A 24,234-nucleotide genomic window follows, 5' to 3' on the forward strand; every position below is an offset into this window, starting at 1 on the left:
GCAGGTTCTGATTCAATAACTGTGAGGTGGGGCCTGAGAGTCTCCATTTCTAACATGCTCCCAGTTACAGTTGGGAAGCAAGGTCCTAAACCGTCTAGCCTACTGAGCTTTGTCCCGATGTGATAAATGGATAGAAAGTTCCTTATCAGTCGTTTTCTAGGGCTCACTTTAAAACATGTAATCCTAAAATGTCAAGTTTAGGTTTACCACACAGATATTGTTAAAACTTAAGACCTTACCATATCCAAGTACCTCTAAATTCATATTTTCCAGTGCAACATTTAATCCTACTCAAACACTTCCTAAAATAGCCGTTCATGGTGTAGATAATGCTACTGCTCCCTGGTTAGACTACGTTGGCTTTGTAACAGTGTCGGCACTTAGGCCAGTGCGGTTGAGCAGTTGATGTTGCTGTGTCAAAGCAAGGTGTGCTCTCCGCCTTTCAGCAGAGGCATTCATTCCAGAGGTATTTTAACAGACTCTCGTAAGCTGACATTTGGGGAATATACAGAATTTTTATTAATGAAGCTTGTTAATCTTAATGAAAGGTATATACATTTTCATTTAATCTTAATGGATTTATTTGAAAATTATCACTTATAGTTCTTTATCGTCTGAGCAAGAATTTGCCAGAATGTCACCCCATTTTCAAAGGTATTTTATAGACAATAAGGGAAATCTATAGTGCTTTATTTGAATAACCCTAAATATTTCTTAAATTATTAGCTTTTTGTAGACTTCTCTTTCTTTGGGGTGCAAAAGAAGTGACTGGAGGACGTGATTGGAGCTTTGGGTTTTAATTCTCCAAACTGTCCGTCTGTTACTTATATAAGTGGTCTCTTTGTTCTCATGTTTATACATCTGTGATTTGAACTTAGTTTCTCTTTTTTTATGCCCTCCTCCTCCTTTCTACTTATTTCAGTTGTACCTTCAGGAATACTGTTCAGAAACAGTAGATATTTAATTATTTGGCTATATTATGAATTGCTTATGTTTTTACTCTTAACATATCCCTGTATTTACTAAGAAGGCAGTCAGAGTTGTGGCATGAATGCCTAGAAAAAGCATAAACAAAATAGTAATTTCAATTTATTGGGAAATGTTTCAGTTTAGTTGACTTTTGTCAGTTATGAAACTTAAATTCTTCCTTTTAACCAGAGAATAGAGTTGTTAGTAATACCTCTAATTTTTTTTAAAAAGCTAGTGGAGAGATGAATGTAGCGAAGCAGGAATGGATGCTTTCAGTAATGCGCCCTCGTTCAGGCTGCGTGACCAGCGATTTCGTGGTATCCTGAGGAGTTGGGGGACATCACATTGTAAAGAAATGGGAAGAGTCCTCTCAGGGCACGGACTTCAGCCTGTGTAGTCCTTACTCATCCTTCCACTACTGTAACCGTCTAATTTTTATTTTCCTTATATATTTGATTATTCGTATCCACCGTTGAATATGAATTTATAAATCACTTTAAATGCCTCTTGAAAATCAAGTGCTTGACTAGAAAGCATAAAGAAATTTTTCAACCTTCTAACTTAATATAATCAAGGGTAAAATGATGTTATGTGGGAAGGAAAGCGTTTTAGCTTCCTGCACTTTGTTATCATGCTAGGCCGACCCGTGGCTTCATAAAGTTCTTGAATATCACAGCGTTTTAGGGATTTCTGCTACAACCAATATTGTAAGTCTGTTTAGAAATTACAAGTACAAATTATACAAATAGTTTTTTATTGTTGTTTGTTTTTGCATTTATATAGCGCCTTTCCTTCGAGGAGCTCAAGGCATTTTTCAAAATCTGACAGTTTTTCTCACAACAACCCTGTGAGGTAGGTAGAGAGCATTACAAACAGTAATAAGATACAAACTAACCTGTTTCAGCCTTTATAAATGTTCTTTTATGTTAAGTAATTGGAGGTGTCAGCATAAACACGATTTTTAGAACATTTTGCAAACCTTTTAAAATAGTTTGGTCGTAGTAATAGCTATATTTAAAAAAACCACTTGTACTCCATAACAGGGTAATTTTAAGAGAAATCATTCATCCAAAGATCAGGAGTCACTCCACGGGATTAGCTGAGCACTGATTGCAGGACTCAGCCAGGTATGTTTCTGGTTGCTGTTTATTTTCAGGTCAAGAAGGAATGAAGAGCTGTGGTCCTAGCCTGACTCCTCCACTCGGCATCTACGAACTGTCAGTTCGCAGTTAATCTTTCTTCAAGGGGGAAATGTGTTCACGATGTTGACTCACGGCTTTATTTTATATCTTACATATCTGAGCATTTTTCTCTCTCTTCCTCCCTCCTTCCCTTGCTCCCTTTTTTCTGTCTCCCCTCCTCTCTCCCCTCCCTCCAGTAGCTCTTGGTTGTACATGCTAATGGAAGGGCACGGTAGTGCAGCTAATACAAATCTGCAACTTTTCTTCATTGCCACAGTGGTCTCTTGGGTTTGGAAACAGAAAAACCAAATAGCAAGAAAACCTGGGAAGTCAGTCTCTGGAAAGAGTGGGGAACAGGTGTGTGGGAGTGTGAATTCATATGTTTTTTCCTGCCCCTTTTAGTAGTAAATAATTGTAAATGACATAGTTTTAAATTTCATATACCAGCCATTGATCAGAGAGGTGTGGAAAGAGAAAAATAAATGTTTGGTTTATTTAAAGTTGCAAATGTTAAATAGTAAGAGGGAAGAGGGGCACATTGATGTGGAAATGCCGAATACCTGTTTCTCTTGCCTCCCCTGCCATCCCAGGCCACCCCACCCCACCCCCAAATAGTCAATTTGTTTCCACCCCTTTCACGGCGCTGTCAGGGTACCGGTCAGCACTGTCTCTGGCCGAGCTCAGTGCTGGCGCTCAGCGGTAAATACAAGTCAGACCCTGTTCTCCTGACAGAGCGACACAAGAGGGCTCTCGTGGTTCAGATAAGAGCAGGGCCGAGAAAGGCCTGGGTAACAGCCCCAGTCCTTCCAGCAGTTAGCCCTCATTGGGCCTTATTTTCCTCATTTATGGAACAAGAGATAATTTTTAGATAATCTAAATTTTCTCCTAGCTTTAGGAGCCATGGCGTAAGGATAGCTTTGTGCAATTCGTCTGGGAGATTTAGAGTGATTGTGGTTAAGGAGAGGACAGCGTATTTTTCTATTCAGTGATAGAAAATTAATTTTTTCTAAGGTCCTCAGTGCCTTTTGCTCTGGCCCTAATAGTTGTAACAATCTTATGTTATTAAATAATTCTTATTTCCCCGCAGTTTTTGTTACAATGGGATTTGACTGGAACTGTCAGCCAGGTGATTTTGATGTTCTTCTATAGGGTTATCGAAAACAACTGTCTCTTCCCCTTCCCATCTGCACCCAGAACCATTTTCTTCCTCCTTTGCCTCACTGTCATTTCACGCCTATAGCAGCCAACTGTGACAGTAAGTTTTGACAGTAAATTACATTTTAAGTAAAGTAGAGGTTCTTGCCTAGTGGGCAACAAGGGACAGTTTTGGGGGTTTGTGTTTGAGGCAGTAGAAGGCAGGAAAGCAGAAATAAAAGTCACAGGATATGTGGAAGGCAGAATATTATTAACTCAAGAGTTGATTATTTTGTGTTGGTTTTAGCATATAAATTGTTTGGCATCATGAACAAAGAGTAAACAAAAGGATAGCTGAAAGGCATTATTAGATAGGGAGGAAGTTTCAGGAAGCGGAGAGCACACGTAAAACCTGTCAGGAATAGCCGGTGTCCGTTCCAGGTCTGTGGCTTATTTTCTGGCATGTTCTTAAGATCTTCAGGTGAACTTCGTCCTGACTCTTGCTCTCTAATGTGTCGAGCCATGCATTTATTTTACAAGTGTCACCGTGGGTCAGTCCTACGTTGAACATGTAAAGATTGCTTGGCTCCTGTCGTCTGTAGCCCCGTCCATCACTTAACATCGTGGATGATTCATCGTATTTGCTCAAAGTGAACTACTGCTTTTCTGTTTACTGCGTAAAACTCCGGTTATCCGTTTCCCATCACTTTGTATTGCCTGGAGTGGTGTGCCTTAGCTAACAGCTGCTTGGTGGTCTTATCTGTCCTTCATTTGCAAATAACCCCGTGGTGTAGGGTTGCAGCCAGAAGGATTTAGACTGGGTTTCTTAGAGAAACCCAATCTTGACGAAATCACTTAATGATGGCTGCAAGTAAGTAGTTTAATATTATAACTGTATGGAAGTTTGGATACTTTCACAGTTCTGCAAATCTTTATGTTAGTGGTTCTCTGATACCATAGTCTGACAGCCTAGTTAAAGACATTCGGAATTGTCTAAAGGACTTCCACTCGTCTGTCTGTGAGGGCTGGTGTGCTAACTGATTGAAACGGGAAATGAAACAGGGCATATTGTCCGTTTCTTCACATGATGTCTCTAGAACTCCTTCAGATCGTTTACTTAGTAGTCATAAGAGCTTACTGAAACTGGAGTCTGCAGCTAGTAAGTTCCTCGAGGTGTCAGCACGCTCACACATCTGAAGGCCTCTGGAGATCCTGCCTAGCAAATTGTATTACTGTCCTGTTCCTCATGTCTCCCCTCTTCCTTGTTCTAGAACTCTCCTTTACTGTTGCTCGCCAGCTGACTCCCTCAGCTCCTGTCATCTCTGAATCAAGCCTTAAGATCCTCTGCTTCGAATTTCTCTCACTTTGCCTTCCTTCTTTTGATTCCTTCCTGCCTATAGTAATATTCTGCTTTTTCTTTAGAAATCTAAATTCACCACTTTCCTCATTGCCCATATCAAAGTCAACTCCAAGCTGCCCCCTTCCCAAACAAACCTTACACCTTAGTTATAATTTCCATACTTTAAAGTGCTGCAGCAGTGTTGTTTGTACCACATGAACATGCATTTGCATATTGATGCCTTGCTTATCTGTTCGATGCATGAATATGTCTTTCGGTCCCAGCAAAATTTTACCTTCAAGAACAGTAGCCATGTCTTCTAGCTTATATTTTCCACCATAGCACATGTGTACACAGCACCTAATAAATAAGCCTTGGTGAAATATTGTGGCTTAAAATTTTACTGAAATGTGATGAATACATTTGTGATAGCTTATTTGGAAAACAAAATACTGCTTGAATGCTTCCTTTGCTGGAGTCTATGCTAGATGTTATCTCAGTTTAGAATTCTCAGGTGTCTGCGATGTGCAGTTTTAGATGCTAGAGCAAGATTCATAGTTCAAATAGTTTTTCTCCTGAGACACTAATATTTTTTTCTTAATGTATTTTATTTGAAGAACAGTCTGTAATTCCTTGTTTTGTTGGATGTTAATTTAAAAAAAAAAAACCTTATTTTGGAAAGTAGACCAGATGAAATCGACATGAGAAGAAATTTTGGAATTAAGATCCAAGTACCTTTAATCATATTACATGTTTTATTGAGAACATAGCTTTAAAATGAGTACAACTTAAGTTTTACTTGGGCCATGATTGTATCATGTGTTAATATGTGCATAGCCATGTGATATTCTGTAGTCATTATAGCTGATTTTACATGGAAGCCTTCTAAAATTCTACCCCAACAGTTTTTCCTTCCATCACCACCACAACAGTATCACCGCTAGAGTTGTACTTTTGCACACTTTTTGTTCTCTGAACGCAGTTATCAAAGATTAATTTGACATGGATGTTGGAACATCAAGGTGTGTTTCAAGACCTGTTGGGATGCTTAGTTTGGGGTTTTTCTCACTATGTACATAGAGGATGTTTTTGTTTATGGCATGATTTTGTTTGCTTCATCCTTCTTCTGAAGCTTATTGCCTTGCACTCTTCTGGCTTGATTCTGCATGTTTTAAAAAATTCTTGTCATTCTAACTCAATTAGATGAGCTCTATTCTAGATCTATTGTTTTGTACCTCCCAAAGTAGATGACTAGTTATAAAAGCCTGAATCAGACAGCTTTCATTTGAATCACCTGGTCACCTCTCAGTTAATGAGCTAACTGAAATAAAAATATTAAAGTATAGTTTGAAGAAAGAGAAATTATATATCCTGGTGATCAATATTACTTTAGTAATAATTATCAAGATTACTTATTATTACTCTTTTGTTAGGTCTGGCTGTTTTTAGGTTACTTTTTTCTCAAGATCTCTTAAGCAGTGGCCCAAGGATGATGGAAGAAAACTAAAGTTACTCTGATTTCTTTCAGATTTCGGCCTATTAAAGGAAGACAGGAAGAACTAAAGGAAGTAATTGAACGTTTCAAGAAAGATGAGCACTTGGAGAAAGCCTTCAAATGTCTGACTTCAGGAGAGTGGGCACGGCACTATTTTCTCAACAAGAACAAAATGCAGGAGAAATTATTCAAGGAACATGTGAGTTTATTAACCAAATTAATACTATTTATCTGTTTGGATAAGAGTAAAGGAAACTAAAGCCTAAATTTTAGGGAACACTGAAATTTTAAATCAAATTTTCATAAAACTAATCAATATGAAGACCTAATAACACATCAGATAACTTCTATGACTATCCATAGAGAAAACTGTCATCCAGAAGGGAAACTTACTGTGAACTTTTAGAGTAACATAGCCAAGTCACCAGGTACACAAGTATGGGAAATTTTAAAATAACAAAATTTGTTACTTAATCTTAAATTTTTTCATTGTTGGTGGTGGTTTGCTTTTATAATTCTGAGGAAGTCTAGCAAGGTAAATAATGTAAAGTAGGTATCAGTTTTTTTTTTCTGTTTTAGGTATTTATTTACTTGCGAATGTTTGCAACCGACAGTGGATTTGAAATATTGCCTTGTAATAGATATTCATCGGAACAAAATGGAGCCAAAATTGTTGCAACAAAAGAGTGGTAACTATTACACTAGTATAAACCTGTAAAGTAATTTTGTTTAAAGTTCTCTCTTAAATTACTGTTCATGTGCTAAGAAAGTTGTAGGAAGGAATAAGGCCAGAGCTTACCCTAAAGGAGCCAATGCAGTGCCGGTGCCTCAGCCCAGTGACTGGGGTCGGGATGGTGAAATTAGAAGTCTGAGTTGGGGACTTCCCTGGAGGTCCAGTGGTTAAGACTTCGCCTTCCAATGCAGGGGTGGGGGTGCGTGTTCGATCCCTGGTTGGGGGGCTAAGATCCCACCTGCCTTGGGGCCAAAAAACCAAACATAAAACAGAAGCAGTATTGCAACAAATTCAATAAAGACTTAAAAAAATTTTTTTTTTGTAAAAAAGAAGAAGTCTGAGTTGAACCAGATCCTAGCTCTAAGCCAGAATGCTTTGTGTTTTCCTTTTATTGAGTCTGGATGCCTGCTCAAGGACTACTGAAAGGTTAGGGATGCTGGGGTTGAATAACCTGGCTTCCAGAGTCAGTCTTTTACTGGCCTCTAAGAAAGGTTATGTAGGAATTTTGTGTGTAGAAGCTTCCCAGCACAATGCCTGCTTCAAAATATATATGTGTGCCAGCTTAAATAAAAGTAGTAAAGTTGAGCCCAGCTAGGAGGGATAAAAGCCATACATGAAAGAGAGAATATGTGATTATATCTTTCCTCTAATGCCTGTGCCCTGCCTTATCTCCCAGAAGAAACATGTAACCCCTCTCTTACACCACCTCCGGTATTTTTTATAGCAAAAATTTTAGGGTCAGGTACCTGAAAATGGAATGGGAAAGAGCCTTTCTCCTGGGCTTCTTGCGTGGGTGTGTGTACGTGAGTGAGTGTATCTGTTTGCTGTGGGACGGTATCCAGCCTGTTCATCGGCTCCCGTGGCTCCGTGTTGCACATGGCTGTGGAGGTTTGAGGTCTTGGGTTCTAGAGCTGCACCGTCCAGTACCATGAACACCAGCCACGGGTGGCTGTTGAACCCTTGAAATGTGGCTAGTCTGAATTGAGAAGTGCTACAAATGTGATATACATGTGAGATTTTATATTAAATTGTAAATATTTTTCATTAATATTTCATACTGATTACCTGCTGAAATAGCATTTGGGTTATATTGGGTTAACATTTGTTACTGAAAGGACTTGCACCTGTTTTTCCTTCCTTAATGCGGCTGCTAGAACACTGGCGATCGCCTGTTTGGCTTGCACGACATTCGCCGTTGCTGCTCTGCAGGGCTGCGTCCCAGTTCCGGGCTCTCCCGACCCTTCTGCTGCTTGTCTCTGTCTCCTTCCCCAGTGTCAGCAAGTTGAATGCAGTGCAGCGGGTCTTTGAGTCCTTTCTGCCTGCAAAGCACTATGCTGGGTCCGGTAGGGGATTCAGAGGTGTAGGTAGCACGATTCCTAGTGTGGACTTTCTAGTCTCTGGTAGGGATAAGGCAGCTAGCTGCACAAGTAATTGTGCCCAAGGCTGTGGGGCTTCCAGGGAGAAGGAGATGACATCCAGGTGGGGATCCAAGTGAGTCAGCTAGAACATGCACAGCTAAGTCTTCTCGATTCCTGGCGTTTATTGGACAGGCTTATTTTATTAAAAGAAGCCTTACGATTTATAATTACTAGTAATTTTTAACATCACATATTTTAAATAGGAAACGAAATGACAAAATAGAATTACTGGTGGGTTGTATTGCCGAACTTTCAGAAATTGAGGAGAACATGCTACTTAGACATGGAGAAAACGACTTCAGTGTCATGTATTCCACAAGGAAAAACTGTGCTCAGCTCTGGCTTGGTCCTGCTGCGTTTATAAACCATGGTAAGCTCTGTTTCTAAGGTGTTAGCTCTAGTGTTGGGTAGCACTGCTAAAACTTAGAATGACCTTATCTTCCTTTAAAGGAGGGTTGGAAATAGAAATTCTTCTTTTTGCCTAAACCTATTAAAATAAATATTCCTGTAGTTTAACTTAAGACCTGAAACTTCTATCAAAAGTTGGTAAAGTTATGTGGAAAGCTTATTTCAGATTTCTGTAATTGTTCGTGTTTCAGATCTTATCTACAGTTAATTGACTTTTCTTTTGGACATTTTTCAGATTGCAGACCTAACTGTAAGGTAAGCATAAAAAATATTTTATCTCAAGTATTTTGTTTTTGCTTCAGGTATGAGTTTCTTAATGAGTTGATTTTATTTCAGTTTGTGTCAACTGGTCGGGATACAGCATGTGTGAAGGCTCTAAGAGATATTGAACCTGGAGAAGAAATTTCTTGTTATTATGGAGATGGGTTTTTTGGAGAAAATAATGAGTTCTGCGAGTGTTACACTTGTGAAAGGTAAAGTATTAAGTAAGATATTTGGCCCTTGCATTCTTTTAACCACCTGATGATTATGAGCATGAACTCACGTTATCTTCTCATCCTTTAAATGATAAGGGATAGTCTTTTATGTTCTACAGCATTGCACCCAGTACAGCATGCATAAGCAAAACCAAAGAGTACAGAACTATTCAGGGGCCCCAGCACCTGGCCCTTTAAAATGTTAAAATCATTACCAGCAGTTATCATTATGAGTTAATCAGAATGCAAATATGCTTAAAGAGAGAATGGGAAATACCTTACACACACATGCACACGCACACACCCACACACACACGGTGCCAGGGTGGGGTTGCTCCGAAAATGGCCAGTGAAGTTCACCACTGCTAATCATGTAAAAACCCTGAGGTTGTCTTGGGTACTGCCAAGCTGGGTCTTCTGGAATTGTTATGTTTTGAGGCACATGCTCTTAATAATTTCTAAGTTCCGTTACTTGGTGAAGAACTTCTTTTTGTGACCCGTCAAGATTCTGGAGTCCTTGGAGAAATCCCCCACATCTGACTTAGCAGGACTCCTTGTCCACACTGCTCGTCTCCTTGTGGTGATTTCTGCGTGTCTGAGCTCAGAGGCAGCTTCACAAGCTTGTCCGGGCCAGTGCTGCAGGGAGGCCCCCATGCTGGCATAGGCCACACAGGGAGCACACCTGGATTTGGTTTTTTGGTTATTGTTTTTATTTTTTTAATTGAAGTATAGTTGATTTACAAGATCATGTTAGTTTCAGGTGTACAGCACAGCGATTTGGTTATATGTGTGTATATGTATATATTCTTCTTCAGATGAGCACACCTGGATTTGTTGAGCCCATTTTACGTGCTGTACTGGGTGCTTTACTCACCCTGACTCATTCAGTCCTCACAGCTGTCCTGAGAGAGAGCTGGTGGTGTGGCCACACTGCAGGTGCAGAAGTCCAAGTCAGCCTGACCTCAGAGCCTTTTACGCATGGAAGCAAAGATAGGCGGTGGTACTACTTCTCCGCCAGCCAGCCGGCCTCAGGAGAAATGCTGATTCCCCAGAGCCCACGTTTCCCTTCTTTCAGGGAAGCCAGCAGTTTCCCCTGTGTCGTGAGAGAGCAGAGGCATGGGGTCATGGTACAACCCCAGCTGTTTCTCTCCCAGCTCTGGGATCTTTGCCATGAAGGGAGGGCAGAAAACCTATTCCTGATGCTGCTGAATTTTTGCCCCTTTTGCAGGGAGGGAGTGGGAATGCAGGGGGATAAAATTTATCTTTTTCTAAATTAAAAAAATGGTTCAAACATTGGTTAAATCTTAGACCAGTCCACAAAAAGACCCTTTAATCCATGAAGTAGTTTAATTACAGTTGAATAATGCTTTAAAACCATTTTATAGAGATAACATAGTATAACAGTGATGTGCATGAGATCTGGCGTCAGACTCCCTCAGTTGGAATCCTGTGACTCTGCATTTCATTAGCTGTGTGATCTTGGGCAACTTAGCTGCTTTTGTGCCTTAATTACCCCATCTGTAAAATGGGGATAACATTAGAAACTATCTCATAGGGTTGCTGTGAGGATTAAATTTATCTCACGAAATGTATGTAAAACAGCACACACGGTTAATATTCAGATGTTAGCTATAAACTTATTTTGTGGTTTCTGGTTATTCTCCCATTAGAATGCAAGTTCCATGAAGGCAGAGATTTTTATCTTTTTCATTTACTGCTGTACTCCCAGCGTCCAGAACAGTACCTGACGTATAATAGGTGCTTGATAAATATTTGGTGAATGAATGAATGGAGTAAGTAATATGCTAAATATGCTTTTGGAGGCTGTCCTGAAAAATGTAACCACATACACAGGATTCCAGACCACCCCTGAAACAGCTCTTTGCCTAGTTTAGAACCCCATGTGTCATCATGTTCCTCGGGCAGATTAGTTCTCTTCCAGGAGACTGTTTCTCACTGGTCAGAAGGGCTATCCTGCCTGCTCCACAGGGTTAGTGTGAGGAATAAATAGAAACGTGCAAATCCTTTTTAAATGGAAAGGCCTCATACAGAGCAGTAGGCTCAGCTATTGTCAGACTGTTTGGGAAGTTTGATTTAAAGGTTGGCTGGGAATATTCTTGAAATTCTCAGGAGCACCAGATTGTTTCTGCCTTTCCAGAAATTAGGCGAGAGGATGAGACCAAAGGAACTTATTCAATTATTCATCATATAGTAACTGAATAGTTAGTTACTTTATGTTAGGCCTCATGCAGGCAGGGTAAACAAGACTAGCACAGTGCCAGCTGTGAGGGCAGTGCCATGAAAGGGACACACACACAGTGTGCTAGTTGCTGTAGGGTGAAAAGAGGTGGCCCAGTGCAGGAAGGAGAGCGGACAGAGGGTTTACAGAGGTGCTGACATGGTGGGTACAGCGTCCAGGGTACATTTGACGCGTGCTTCTGGGAAATAACCGTCCTAACAAAACAGTAATTGTAATACTTTCATAAGTAAGTACGGCAAATTTCACTCTAGAAAATTTGAGAAATGAAATCTAATGAGGGACCGAAGAATATGAAGGACCAAATTGTCTTAAAGCTTATGTGAAAGTATGTCTGATGATAGCCAAGAAAAAATTTCTAAAGTATAGTTAGGGGCAGTTGCCCTTATTAAAAATTTACTGTGAAACAGTTGTGATCAAAACTTGATGATGCTGGCCGATATGGACAAATAAGAGGACATGAACAGACTCCTGAAACAGAGCTGAGTGTGTATGAAGTCTTAATACCACGTGTGGGGAAATGATGATTTCTTTAATAAATAATAGTGACATAATTCATTGTGTGCCTGGAAGAAAACCAAGCTCAACTCCTATCTCACACCATATACAAGATAAATTCCAGATGGATTAAAATTTTTAATTTAAAAATATAATGTGATTAGAAAAAAATTAGGAGAATATACGTCTACCCTTGGGGTAGTGGAAATCTGAAAGAAGTTAAGACAAGAAATGGTGAATATGAAAATTTTTGAATAGCTGAAAGCAAAAGTCAGATTAATGACAAACTGAAGGGGGAAAAAAGTACATACACGGCAGAGTTAATATCCCAAGGACAAAAAGCTCCTATAAGCTCATTAAAAAAAAAGACAGACTTCCACTAGAGAAAAGAGAGGTAAGGAAGATGCTACACAGAAAATGATGGCCATAAGCAAGGAAAACAATAACTAGGTATCCGTTTTCACTATCAAGTTGGCAAAATTTAGAAGTGTAGTCTGTGCTGCTGGTGAGGATGTGGAGAAACAGGCACTTAACACAATGTCACTAGGGCTGTAAATTGCTGTAACCTTTTGGGAAAGTAATCTGGCAATATTTGTTCAAAATAATCACACCCTTTTGTCTGGCAGTCAGTTCCATATGGAAGAATCTATCCTATGGAAGTAGGAGCATTAGTTAGTAAGGATTTGGTTTCAAAGCAAGGTAGCAGCAGCATTCATGGTGGCAAGCAAAAACCAAAAACCTACAAGTTTCAGTAATCACCAGTAGTGCTTGAATAGATTATGGAATGTTTAGTCTGTGTAAAAGGTACAACTTTCAAAAGGTGTTCAATTCAGATTTACTTGTGCATGATGTAATAAGAAAGCTGGGGGAGGAAAAAGCAAGCTGGTTGCTGAGTAAGATGTATGGTATTATCCTCTTTGGGTTTTGTTTGCTTAGGAAGAAACAACAATACGAATAGGTGTGTAGCTCATGGCAAAGGAGCAGAAGATGAGGTGCTGGCAGATGGTTAGCACTGGCGCCCAGGCGGGGTGGGGGGGCTCTGGGGATGGAGGCTGGCTGGGGAGCACTATTGACTTACGCTTTATGGAGACAGAGCCTAAGATTGTCTCACCTGTGGCAGCAAACACGAGCATGTGTTACTGTCATAAGTTAAAAAGAAGTAAAGGAAGTAGAGAAACAGATGAATGGGGGAGTTTTACTTTTAAAAAAAAATTTTCCAGATAATTCCACCATGATCATTTATTTTGTATTTAAGTAAGGCCCATCTTTCCAGAAATATTACAAGTTATGCACAGAATATCTGAAAAAATTTATTAATTCCTTAATCCACCTGAAATGAAACAGCCTTTAGGATTTACGCATTTACTTTCTGAATATACTTTATGGTGGAGTGGAGTGTAATTGTCGGCCTGCCGTGGTGAAGGTTACCTAGAGGCTTTTACAGTGATTTCTAATACAGCTTTTGGGAAAAGAATTGAGGCAGTCCCACAATATGTTTGTTGTTTTTACAAAAGCATTAATAAAAGTAGAATTCCAAATCCATTCTAGGAAGGCAAAGAAGGCAAGAATGCTCACCTTAGTCACCAAGCCATAGCCTCTGCGTTCAGACTAGGTCTGTGCTCCTCCCTGGCGTCAAGAGGTTTAAGAGGGAGGGAGAGAAAATAAAATTTCTGTTCTCCCTTAGCAAAAGGTGCAATGCTCACATTCCTTGGAGGAGAAAAGTTATTTGCTCCTCATCTAAATCCTGAAAGAAAGAAATCACATGGGATCTTTTGGAGGGCAATATTGCTTTCATAATGGGAAGCGTTCACAATTTTGCCTCAAGTTCAGAAGCTGTTATTATATGGCTTTTCTTTAACAAGCTAAGGCCAGTGAAAGGCAAGTCAGTGAAGGCAATTTTGGCCAAAGAGATTTATCATTTTTTAAACGCAATATGTAGCGCTTAATTTTTTAACCTCATTAATTTATATTTTATTTATTCTTTTGAGCAGAGCGAGTAGAAATTTACCTTTATAACACTGAATCAAGCAAAGATTTGCAAAGCTAGGTTCATTAAGGAAGTTTAGGAGGACTTCTTACTAAGCACCCACTTCATTAGAATTTATATAAATATAAATAACTAAAGCAGGTTACAAATCATTCTTAGCCAGTGGTAAAAGCAAGTCTTTTAATGTCTTTTATTTAGTAACATTTTGTTAACTGTGTTCATTCAGTAACTTTAAAGGAGGAATTTAACAGTTTTCATTATTCCAGAAGTGAGATTTTCACTAGGGTAGCCTCGCCTTCTTATACAGAATTTCAGTTAGTATTTGTTTGTATCTAACATTAGCTTCTAAGCAGTGACTTAATTTATGGAAATTCGCTGGTTCCTCTTTTAATTCTGTAATTCTCAATATTCAGTAATGTAGTGTTAAATTATGCAGAACAAAGCTGGGATATAATTAACAGGTGGGTTATTTCAGTTACAGTTTAGACCTAATTATTGTACAAATCGGTTTTGAAATTGAAATTTTATTTATTTTTACCTACTCTTGAAACTCTACAGGGTCCAACCAATAGCTTCTCATGGGCAATTAACAATTGATGGACAGTAGTCATAACAAATTGTTTTATTTTAAATCTGGGGCTTTTTTGCATTAATTTTATATATGTATGTATTTTGAGAGTCCTAGGCTTAGCGGCTCTCCAGTGGCGATTAGGGCCTCATCAGTTCATCATGCTTGCTGATCTGATGTGGCCAAGCGCGCTCAGCAACCAGGCTTACGTCAGTGAGGATGCTGTTTGTGTAACCTGTGCTGTTTCTCTTTCAGACGGGGAACTGGTGCTTTTAAATCCAGAGTGGGACTGCCTGCGCCTGCTCCTGTTATCAATAGCAAATATGGACTCAGAGAAACAGATAAACGTTTAAATAGGCTTAAAAAGTTAGGTGACAGCAGCAAAAATTCAGACAGTCAATCTGTCAGCTCTAACACTGATGCAGATACCACTCAGGAAAAAAACAATGCAAGTAAGTAAGGGAGATTTGATAAGCATATCTTTTTTTTTTTTTTAAGTATTTTCACATAGTTTGCTTTCTAAAGCATGCTCTAATAGTTTTGATCTTTTAAACATTGAGAGAAACTCTGGGATTCATGCATTTCACCGGCACTGCAAGGTTCTAGAAGTGACTCGAGCACAAAAGCAGTCTGTATCATGCCTCCAGATTTAATATGGTACTAAATTGTCTGCTTTTCTTGAATACTGGGTAACTGGATATTAAATTCTCCATCGTGTGTTCCAGGGTCATCATATGTTTGACAGAAAGCTTTTCAAGGTGTTAGTTTCTCTGTAATGATATTGTTAGGTCCGCAAGAAGACAAAGGACGGGGTGGCGTCACACAGGCACATACGTGTTCTGCGCCTGGCCAGTCTGTTAGGATGGATGATGGACTTGGGGAATTCATAGCTTCTGGCCTCAAGGCTTCCACCCTTTTACTGCTTGCTTGCCATTTTCAAAATGAACTGACCCAATTCACCAAACCACCAGTTACCAGACTCAGAATTGTGATAGAGGAGCAGTTTGAATGTCATTATACTATGACGTGTTGTAATACCCACTCGACCGAAAGTAGCAAGAGAGATGAAAAGGAGAAAGAAACAAGCTTTAAGATACCACTTGTTGGGGGGGTGGGGGGGCAAGACCTGATAGAAACTGGAAAAAGAGAATGAAGAATAAAGAGAAAAGAAAGAGAAGAATCCTAAGTGAGCACAAGAAAACACATCACGTTTGTGGAGCCTTGAAGTCCTGGCACCATCCTGATTGCTACTGTTTTTCATCTGGGTAACACCAGTTTTCTCTAGTTGCCACTAAAGCCGTAGGCTCCTTAGTCTGACTTGTCTCTGATAGGAATAAAGTTTAAAAGTTTTAACTTGATGGTCCCCAAAGTATGCCTGTTTTGGCACTATAAATGTCCATACGTACTTGTTAGCAGTAAGTACCGTCTGAGGTCTGATTATTTTAGGCTCTTCTCCCTGTCTTCAGATGTTTTCAGCCCAACTCTGGGTACTCCTCTCCACTACAGAAAATCCCAAAGAAAAGGGAAGGTGTCTCCCGTGACGGTGACTGTCACTGCCGTGAATCCTGACTCTACCTTCTGCTGGGAGTCAGAGGCCAGGGGTAACCTCTGCCGTGGAAGAGCGATGCCGCATTCCTATTCCAGTCTTTAACGTCCAAAGTGAACAAAGAAGAGCAGTTAGTTTGTCATTCACTGTTGATTGTTGGTTTTAATAATAAACGCAGCATAATCAACATTTTGTTTTCTGAGTCTGGTTCCTTGGTGAAACTGGCGACTTGTGAAGCCCATTTTATAAATGTCTACATAAAAACACTTAGGAGTGTGCTGCCAGCCACATGTGGAGATGGCCACGACACTGTCCACGTGGCTCTGTGACGTTCGTGCGGGTGTTTTGTGTTATGCGTTAACCATATACTGATGTGTAGATACTGTACTCAGTACACCACTTAGTTTAAAAAATCAAAATAGGAAAAATTTTTGGAAGGTGTTGAGTGTTCTATTATGTGACCATCTATGGGATATTTACTAATAAACCAAATACATGTTCAAAGCCTGCTAGTTGTTAAAAAGAGAGAGAAAAGTGTATGAGACTTGGGCCCCTCCCTTGGGGAGTTTATGCCTTAGCTCCAGGATGGGACCAGTACACAGTAACTATGCAGAGCAGACTGTAAATGCCGCTTCCTAAAGGCTAGAGGGAATAGGTAATCCCTTTGAGCTGTAGTCTCAGCATTACAGAATAGAAATATAGCACTTTACCGTGACTGCTTATATTAGGGTGCTTACTTTATTCAGATTACTTTTCTGCAGATGATTGTCTTGAGTAATTCAAGGGTTGGCATAAGTAGCTTTGAGGGTCATGTGACAGCTGCTAGACGTGGCTCAGGGCTCTGAAGGAGCTCGAGGTTTGCTCCAGTGGTCTCTGAGAACATTGTGCACTAAGTATGTTCATAGCAGTGTTTTCTCGGGCTCTTACATGTGTTCTTTTAGGCTGTATTTCTTTTGCTGTTTGTGTCTTGACCAAACCCTTCTACCTGTTTGAAAGAAAAGACTTTTTGAGACTGCAGTGGATGCAAGGCCAGATGTGCCCAAGCCTTTCTCCCAAGGGGCGTGGGCATACATCTTGTGTATAGATTCCGAGTACCCATCTTATCCTGCAGTTTGGTTAGAATTAAGCAGCTGACAGCTAGAGAGGAACTGCTTTCTTTGAAAAACGTGTTTGTTCTTTTTAAAGAAACGTTTCTGCCTAGTTGGAAGAAAAAATTATTTCTTCCTTCCATGCAGGTCCTTTTTTGGAAGGTGTCTCAAGAACCACAACTTGACTGTTTGCTTTAGCATCCAGAGAGGAGACAAGAAAGCCATTTTCACAGATTCAGTCCACAGACCTGAATTATACTGCCATTACTAGAAGAGTCGGGGTTTTTAGGCCTCTTGTGCCTCCGTGGCTAGGCCACCCCCATAGTGCTGCGTCCTGGACGTGAGTCACTGAAAATGCCACGAGTTGGTGCAAGTCCCAGAGGCCTCCCACCAGTGGAATAAGTTCACTCAGCTGGACTGAGGAGCGCCTGTCCTGGAGACAGTGGGCTGGGCCACCAGCTGTCACTCTTTATCCGGCCACAGACATCACTGGTTGGTCTGAACACTTTTCTGCTGAGCCTGCCGGCTGCTTCAGAATCCTTTCCAGCACCTTTTCCAGCCATTCACTCCTGTGTTGGTTGCATGAGGTTGGAGCCTGCTTCTTGTGCCTGACAGACTCCTTGAACTGGAGTCTTTAAAATCCTATTGAGGGTTTTTTGGATCCTCATGTTGGGAACATGCCAAGCTGTGTGTGGCCCTCGTGTTCCCTTGGCTCCACAGTGTGTGTTTCTGGGGCTTGTCCACTGCAGAGCATGGGTGCAGCCCGAGCGTTCTGGAAGCTTTGATGTCGTTTTGCTGCTCTCGTGTCTGGCTGTCATTCTCGATGCCCACACAGAGCTGCCGTATGATTTTGAGGACACCCTGAGGGAACCGCGATAGCTGTACCTTGGGTCCTTTCCCAGGAGCTGGGACTGGCCCCGTAATAGCTCTGTGGTGTCCCTTAGAGGCCGTGTGATGGTGCGGTTTAAAGCTTGAGATCTGGAGCCACAGACCTCAGTGCACGTCCCATCTCTGCCGCTGACCGGTGGATGCTCTTAGGCACGCTAGCCCACCGGAACTTGGTTTCGCTTAGTGTAATAGCTCTTACTTCAGAGAATGCTTATTATGATTGAGATCATACTAATTTGCCCATTTGGCACTGTACCTAGTATGTACTAATTGCTAAGAATGTGTATCTTCACCTGAAATTACTGTCTAGGTTTATGCATTTGGGATTTGTCCCAGCCATGAGGGAAGAGAGCCACACGTGGTGTGTTAGTGCCAAAGCCAGGGCAGCCGTGGCCGTGCCTTCCCTCCACTGTGTCAGGATCCTCAGTCTCTTGATAGACTTTTCTTAGTTTGCCGTTGTGACCGCCGTCTCTCCCTCAGCCTACTGTTGCTGGCACTCACCCCCATCCCCCCGCGCTAGTGTAGTAGCGCCTTCGTGGCGCAGTGAAGGCCCTGGGTACTTAGGCAAGTTGCTCACATTTCTCTCACCCGGCCGGCCTGTGCCTTTTCTGCCCTTTGACTTGAGCACACCTTTTAGCTGGGCTTTTGTTGAGATAACGCTTTTCAAACAAAATGAGAATACACTGTTAAATACATAAATATGTGAGTGAAGTTTCTCTATTGAAATAACACGTAGCATCCAATTCAGTCTCTCTTGTGCTCTTTAAAACACACTCTGAAGTGCCTTGTCCGTGGTTCACTGCAGTCGGCTAACAATGAGCCTCTCGGAAGGAGGGGTGGAAGCGGGAGAGCCCAGATGCAAAATCACCGTAAGTGAGATTCATCCAGTGACTCAACATCAGGACCCAAGTGAGGAGACTCCCAGGTGCCGTGAAGAGCCATAGGCAGGGTGGCCTGTCACGTGTAGAGTCGTGAAAGGCTTCCTGAGAGAAGTGCTTGCTGAGCTGAGTCTTAAAAGGGGAGGAGACGTTGGCCAAGTGAACCGTGCTCAAAGCAGAGGGAACGTCCCAAATGAACACGTGGGCACTAGTGTAGGGTTTGCATCAGTAAAGGTCATCAAGGCTGGAGTCGAAGGTGGGAAGAAGGGATGTGAGCATAATTTAAAATTTTGGACTTTATTCTTAGGTATTAGGTTATTGGCAGGTTTAAAGCCCAGAAGTGCCGTGGCGTACTAGGAGAATCATCTGGGCTGCGTGGTGGGGGATGGAATGTCGGGGAAGCAGTAGGGAGGCAAGGAAAGGCGGGAGCTAGTGCCAGAGTCGAGGCAGGAAACGGTGGCATCAGGAATGGAGAGAAGGAGGTGGTTCTAGCGACACTGCAGGAGTGGACTCCACAGGACCGCTGGCTGGTCGGTGCGAGTTAGCGAGGGCAGGCGTCAAGGATGACCTCCCCGTGTCTGCTTGGGCAGCTGGCTGGGTGGTGGTGGTATTGACCAAGATGGAGAACGTAGGCTTGGTGGTGAGTTCCCTTTGGGCATGTTGACTTGTGAGGGGCTCACGAGACAATCTTAGCAGGCGATCAAGGTCCCAGTGGACCTAAGGTGATGCGGATCTGTAATGAAGGCGAGAATCAGGCTAGCGACTGTGGTTTGGGAACTGCCAGCATATCGATGGTGACAGCCGTGGAGGAGTGGCTGCTTACCGCCTGGAGACTGAGTAGAGTTTTCAAGGGGCCTAGGATAGCAGAGGCCTGAGGAGTGCAGTCCACTGGGCAGATGGAGGAAGAGGGCCCGGGACACAGAGGGAAGGCCAGGAGAGTGTGCTCTCGCAAGCAGCCAAGGAGAGAGGGGTTTCAGGAAAAATAATGGCTAGCGGCGTCACATTCTGCAGAGAAGGGAACAACGGCACAGGCTGGAAGGGGCTGCTGGGTTTCAGGACGAGGAGACCGTGAGGGAGGCTGGCAGAGGTGCTGTTGAGGAGGACAGGCTGGATCCGCACTGCAGGGGGCCTGCAGTCAAGGATACACGGCATAAGTGATCATTGTGGAGGGGCGGTTGCAGGTCGGAAATGAGAACCGCTGGCCTCGGTCGTAGAATGGTCCTTGAAGAGCCACAGACAGCAAAGTCTCACCATAGCCACATTTGAGAGAGGCAGGCACCAGCACTGGTGTGTTTACATCATAAGCACATCGACTCTCACCTTGTAGGAAGCCTTGTAAGCACAAAGAAATCCTTTAGCAAAAGCAGTCCCTAAATATCCTTATAGTTAAAAAATTATTTCTGATAAGTTCTGTATAATTCAGTTCATAATACGTCGGTGGTTCTCAAATTGAGTGGCACCCAAACTTTACTGCTACTACTGTTCTAAAAACAAGTTGCCTCCCTGGTAGCATCCCGCACAGATAAGCGTGTTCTTGGTTCAATCAGTGGATCTCACTCCTGGGAATTCTGCTGGTTTGGAGATTCCCAAAGCCATTCGTGAGCCAGTCTTCCTGAGTCCAGAGACTTCTGTTCTTGGCGGGTTGATATTTCTGGAATGCAGTTATGCGTTCTTGCTCCTCTCCCTCAATTAAAAACTTAACTAACGGTAACCTGACTTGCTCAGCCATGCAGAAGGAACAGCAGTCACCCTGGTGACCCTCAGGCGTGTAGTAAGCAGCAGTCTTGTTGGGCAGCATGCTGGGCTTACCCACGTTCCCTGGTTTTTATTCCCTCTGTTTTCTGTCGAGAGGTGGTGATGATTCGTTTGGTCATCTCAACTTCCCTAGTGAATGATTTAAAGGGGTATTTTGATGGGAAGAGCTTTTCAGGTGGGGGATGGGGAGCAGACTAAGTGATCGAGAAAGTGACACACGTAAAACGCTATGACTATAAATCCAAAATGTAGACGTAGAGAAGAACAAAGGTGGCGGAAAGGAAAGTCAGTGGCAAGGTCAGAGGCTCACCACGCGGCCACCTTACACTTGAGTCACATACAAGCCTTTTGAGAAGCCGTTCAACTGTCATGCTAGTTCTCAGGTTGTCATTCCCAGTAGGTTGTCATCCCCTTGTCCAGAGGAAGGCAGTTGGGTCCCCCTTGTCCCGAGAGTGTAACTCTAGCAGTGCGCTTCTCCCCCCTTTCGGTTTGATTGTCGGTGGCGGGCAGTCAGTGGAGGGAAGGGGCCCAGTAAGTTCCGCAGCCTTCAGAGTCCCTGCTGGTCCTCACAGCATTGAAGGGAACAGCTTAGACGGTGCGGTATTTGGGGGTAAATGTCTAGTGGGAGTAACAATATGTGGTTCTTAGGATCTCTTTTTCTTATTTGAAAACATCGTGATAGAATTTGTCTCTGAGAGCCCGTTAGTCATCTGTTGCTGTTCTGGATTACTAGTCAAGTAATATACTTTGAGTTAATGAATAATGGATTTTAGAAACATTTTAAATGATGATTTTAAGAAGAATTTGTGAAAGAAAAATATTATTTTTACTTAGCTTTACTTCAAATATTTTATGTGGTAAAAGACTAGATCAGGGAAAGAAATACTCAGTTTGGACTAGTGTCGTCGTGATAGATTAAGGACACTTAGAGTGAAATCCAGGTCCTTGCTGTGCTAAGAGCTCTTTAACCCTAAAATTACATCCCTGGAAAGTGAATAGATGCTTCTTAAATTAGAGGCAGAAATTAGAATGTAAAGGAAAACTGTAGGAAGTGCTTGTGTGCTGGCAGAAATGCAACTGGGGTCTGTCTACCACGTTCTTTGTATAATCTAAACATTTCATAGCTAATCGTCCGGGTGTTGGCGTTGTTTTGTTGAATGTTACCGTGTTACCAAGACTGTTTTTCATCCTTTTTTTTTTTTTTTTTTAAACTTTGCAGCTTCTAACCGAAAATCTTCAGTTGGTATGAAAAAGAACAGCAGCAAGAGCAGAGCATTAACAAGGCAGTCTATGTCAAGAATTCCAGCTTCTTCCAACTCTACCTCATCTAAGCTAACTCCTATAAATAATTCCAGGGTACCAAAGAAACTGAAAAAACCTGCAAAGCCTTTACTTTCAAAGATAAAATTAAGAAATCATTGCAAACGGCTGGAGCAGAAGAGTGCTTCGGGGAAACTCGAAATGGGGAACTTAGTACTTAAAGAGCCTAAAGTAGTTCTCTACAAAAATTTGCCCATTAAAAAAGATAAGGAGCCAGAGGGACCAGTCCCGGCCGCGGTGGCCAGTGGGTGCTTAACTAGACACGCAGCGAGGGAGCACAAGCAGAACTCCGGGCGAGGCGCCCCTGCACACGTGGAGGGTGCCCCCTGCACCTACACAACCAGGCGGTCCATGAGGACGAGGATGAATTTGAAGGAGACCTCCGACATCAAGCTTGAACCAAATACGTTGGATGGCTACAAAAGCAGCTTGACGGAACCTTGCCCAGACAGTGGCGAGCAACCAGCTCCTGCAGTGCAGGAAGAAGAACTGGCTCACGAAGCTGCACAGAAGGGGGAGGCCAAGTGTCCTAAGAGTGACAGCAGCATGTCAAAAAAGAAATCACGGCAAGGGAAACTGGTGAGACAGTTGGCAGAAGCAGAGGAATCCGCCGCGGTGCACGATTCTCCTGGCAGAGCTGGCGTGGGGCGAGAGGGGGTGGGGTCCCACCCTGACCAGGGCGAGCACAGCAGCCTGGAGGGCGTGCCCGGGAGCTACACGGACTGGCCCCCTTCTCCTGTTAGTGGTTCTGTGGTCGCATCAGACAGCTTCAAAACAAAAGACGGCTTCCGAACTGCAAAAAGTAAAAAGAAGAGGCGGATCACTAGGTATGATGCACAGTTAATCCTAGAAAATAACTCTGGGATTCCCAAATTGACTCTTCGTAGGCGTCATGACAGCAGCAGCAAGACAAATGACCAAGAGAATGATGGAATGAATTCTTCAAAAATAAGCATCAAGTTAAGTAAAGACCATGAAAATGATAATAATCTCTATGTAGCAAAGCTTAATAATGGATTTAACTCAGGACCAGGCAGTAGTTCTACAAAATTAAAAATCCAGCTAAAACGGGACGAGGAAAGTAGGGGGTCGTATACGGAGGGGCTTCACGAAAATGGGGTGTGCTGTAGTGATCCTCTCTCTCTCCTGGAGTCACGCATGGAAGTCGATGACTATAGTCAGTATGAGGAGGAAAGTACCGGTGATTCGTCCTCTTCAGAGGGAGATGAGGAGGAGGATGACTATGATGATGACTTTGAAGATGACTTTATCCCTCTTCCTCCAGCTAAGCGACTGAGGCTCATAGTTGGGAAAGACTCTATAGATATCGACATTTCTTCCAGGAGAAGAGAAGATCAGTCTTTGAGGCTGAACGCATAGCAAGCTCTTGGTCTTAATTCGACCCGGGATAACTAAAGAAATAATCAATTCCAGTCAGTTACTCCTCAACTGAGAACATTTTAGGGGCAGCACTTCTGTTGTCTTTTCACTTATCAGCATAATACTGTAGAAAGTGTACAGCGTACTGACTCTTCTTAAAAGTCTGATTTGTGCAAATTTTTATTGTACTTTTTAAATAGCCTTCTTATGTGCAATTCTGAGTTAGAGGTAAAGCCCTGTTGTAAAATAAAGGCTCAAGCAAAATTGTACAGTGATAGCAACTTTCCACACAGGACGTTGAAAACAATAATGTGGCTACACAGTTTTCTTTTTTTATCTTTAAGAGCATCAACTGTCTCTTTAATATATGACTAAAAAATAATTTAAAACAAATCATGGTAGCAGCATATTAAGGTTTTCTAGTATATGCTAATATCACCAGCAATGTTCTTTGGCTTTTTGATTTATTTGCTAGATGTTTCCCCCTTGGAGTTTTGTCAGTTTCACAGTTTGCTGGCCCAGGTGTACTGTTTGTGACCTTGGTTAAATAGCAGACCATCGGTCGGGTGGGAGTGAAATTGGTTTCTTTAAAAAAAAACAACAAAAAAACAATTACATGCGTGACAGCTAACTTTTCAGTACGTTATATGTACGAGGGTAGCAGTGTGCAGGATGAGTTTCGATACAGCGTATTTATTGCTTGTCATGTAAATTAAAGACCTTGTATTTAACACTTTTCAATCCTTTTAGATAAAATTGTTCTTTGCAAGAATGATTGGTGCTTATTTTTTCAAAAAATTTGCTGTGAACAAATGTGATGACAACAAGCAACATTTATCTAATGAACTACAGCTATCTTAATTTGGGTCTTCAAGTTTTCTGTTGCACTTGTAAAATGCTACAAGGAATATTAAAA

At 41.9% G+C, this 24,234-nt stretch overlaps 1 protein-coding gene across 4 annotated transcripts in view; it reads left to right on the forward strand.

Annotated features, from left to right (window-relative positions):
* Nucleotides 1-23,528, forward strand: part of KMT5B (lysine methyltransferase 5B) — a gene marked incomplete at its 5' end in the record, with an annotated part of 50,162 nt that extends 26,634 nt beyond the window's left edge. For 2 of the 4 annotated variants that reach the window (XM_079708843.1, XM_079708842.1), the window contains 7 exons: nucleotides 6,152-6,317; nucleotides 6,698-6,807; nucleotides 8,473-8,639; nucleotides 8,913-8,932; nucleotides 9,014-9,150; nucleotides 14,719-14,915; nucleotides 21,838-23,528. In XM_079708843.1, the coding sequence (XP_079564969.1) occupies nucleotides 6,152-6,317; nucleotides 6,698-6,807; nucleotides 8,473-8,639; nucleotides 8,913-8,932; nucleotides 9,014-9,150; nucleotides 14,719-14,915; nucleotides 21,838-23,318 (2,278 nt within the window). In that variant the 3' untranslated portion in view covers nucleotides 23,319-23,528. Of the gene's footprint in view, nucleotides 1-1,752; nucleotides 1,822-6,151; nucleotides 6,318-6,697; nucleotides 6,808-8,472; nucleotides 8,640-8,912; nucleotides 8,933-9,013; nucleotides 9,151-14,718; nucleotides 14,916-15,969; nucleotides 16,151-21,837 lie in introns of those variants that run through there. The other 2 variants (XM_079708844.1, XM_079708845.1) reach the window with 2 other exon arrangements.
* Between the last annotated feature and the right edge of the window lie 706 nt (nucleotides 23,529-24,234).

This window comes from Hyperoodon ampullatus (genome assembly GCF_949752795.1).
Source record: "Hyperoodon ampullatus genome assembly, chromosome: 7".
NCBI lineage: Eukaryota > Metazoa > Chordata > Mammalia > Artiodactyla > Ziphiidae > Hyperoodon > Hyperoodon ampullatus.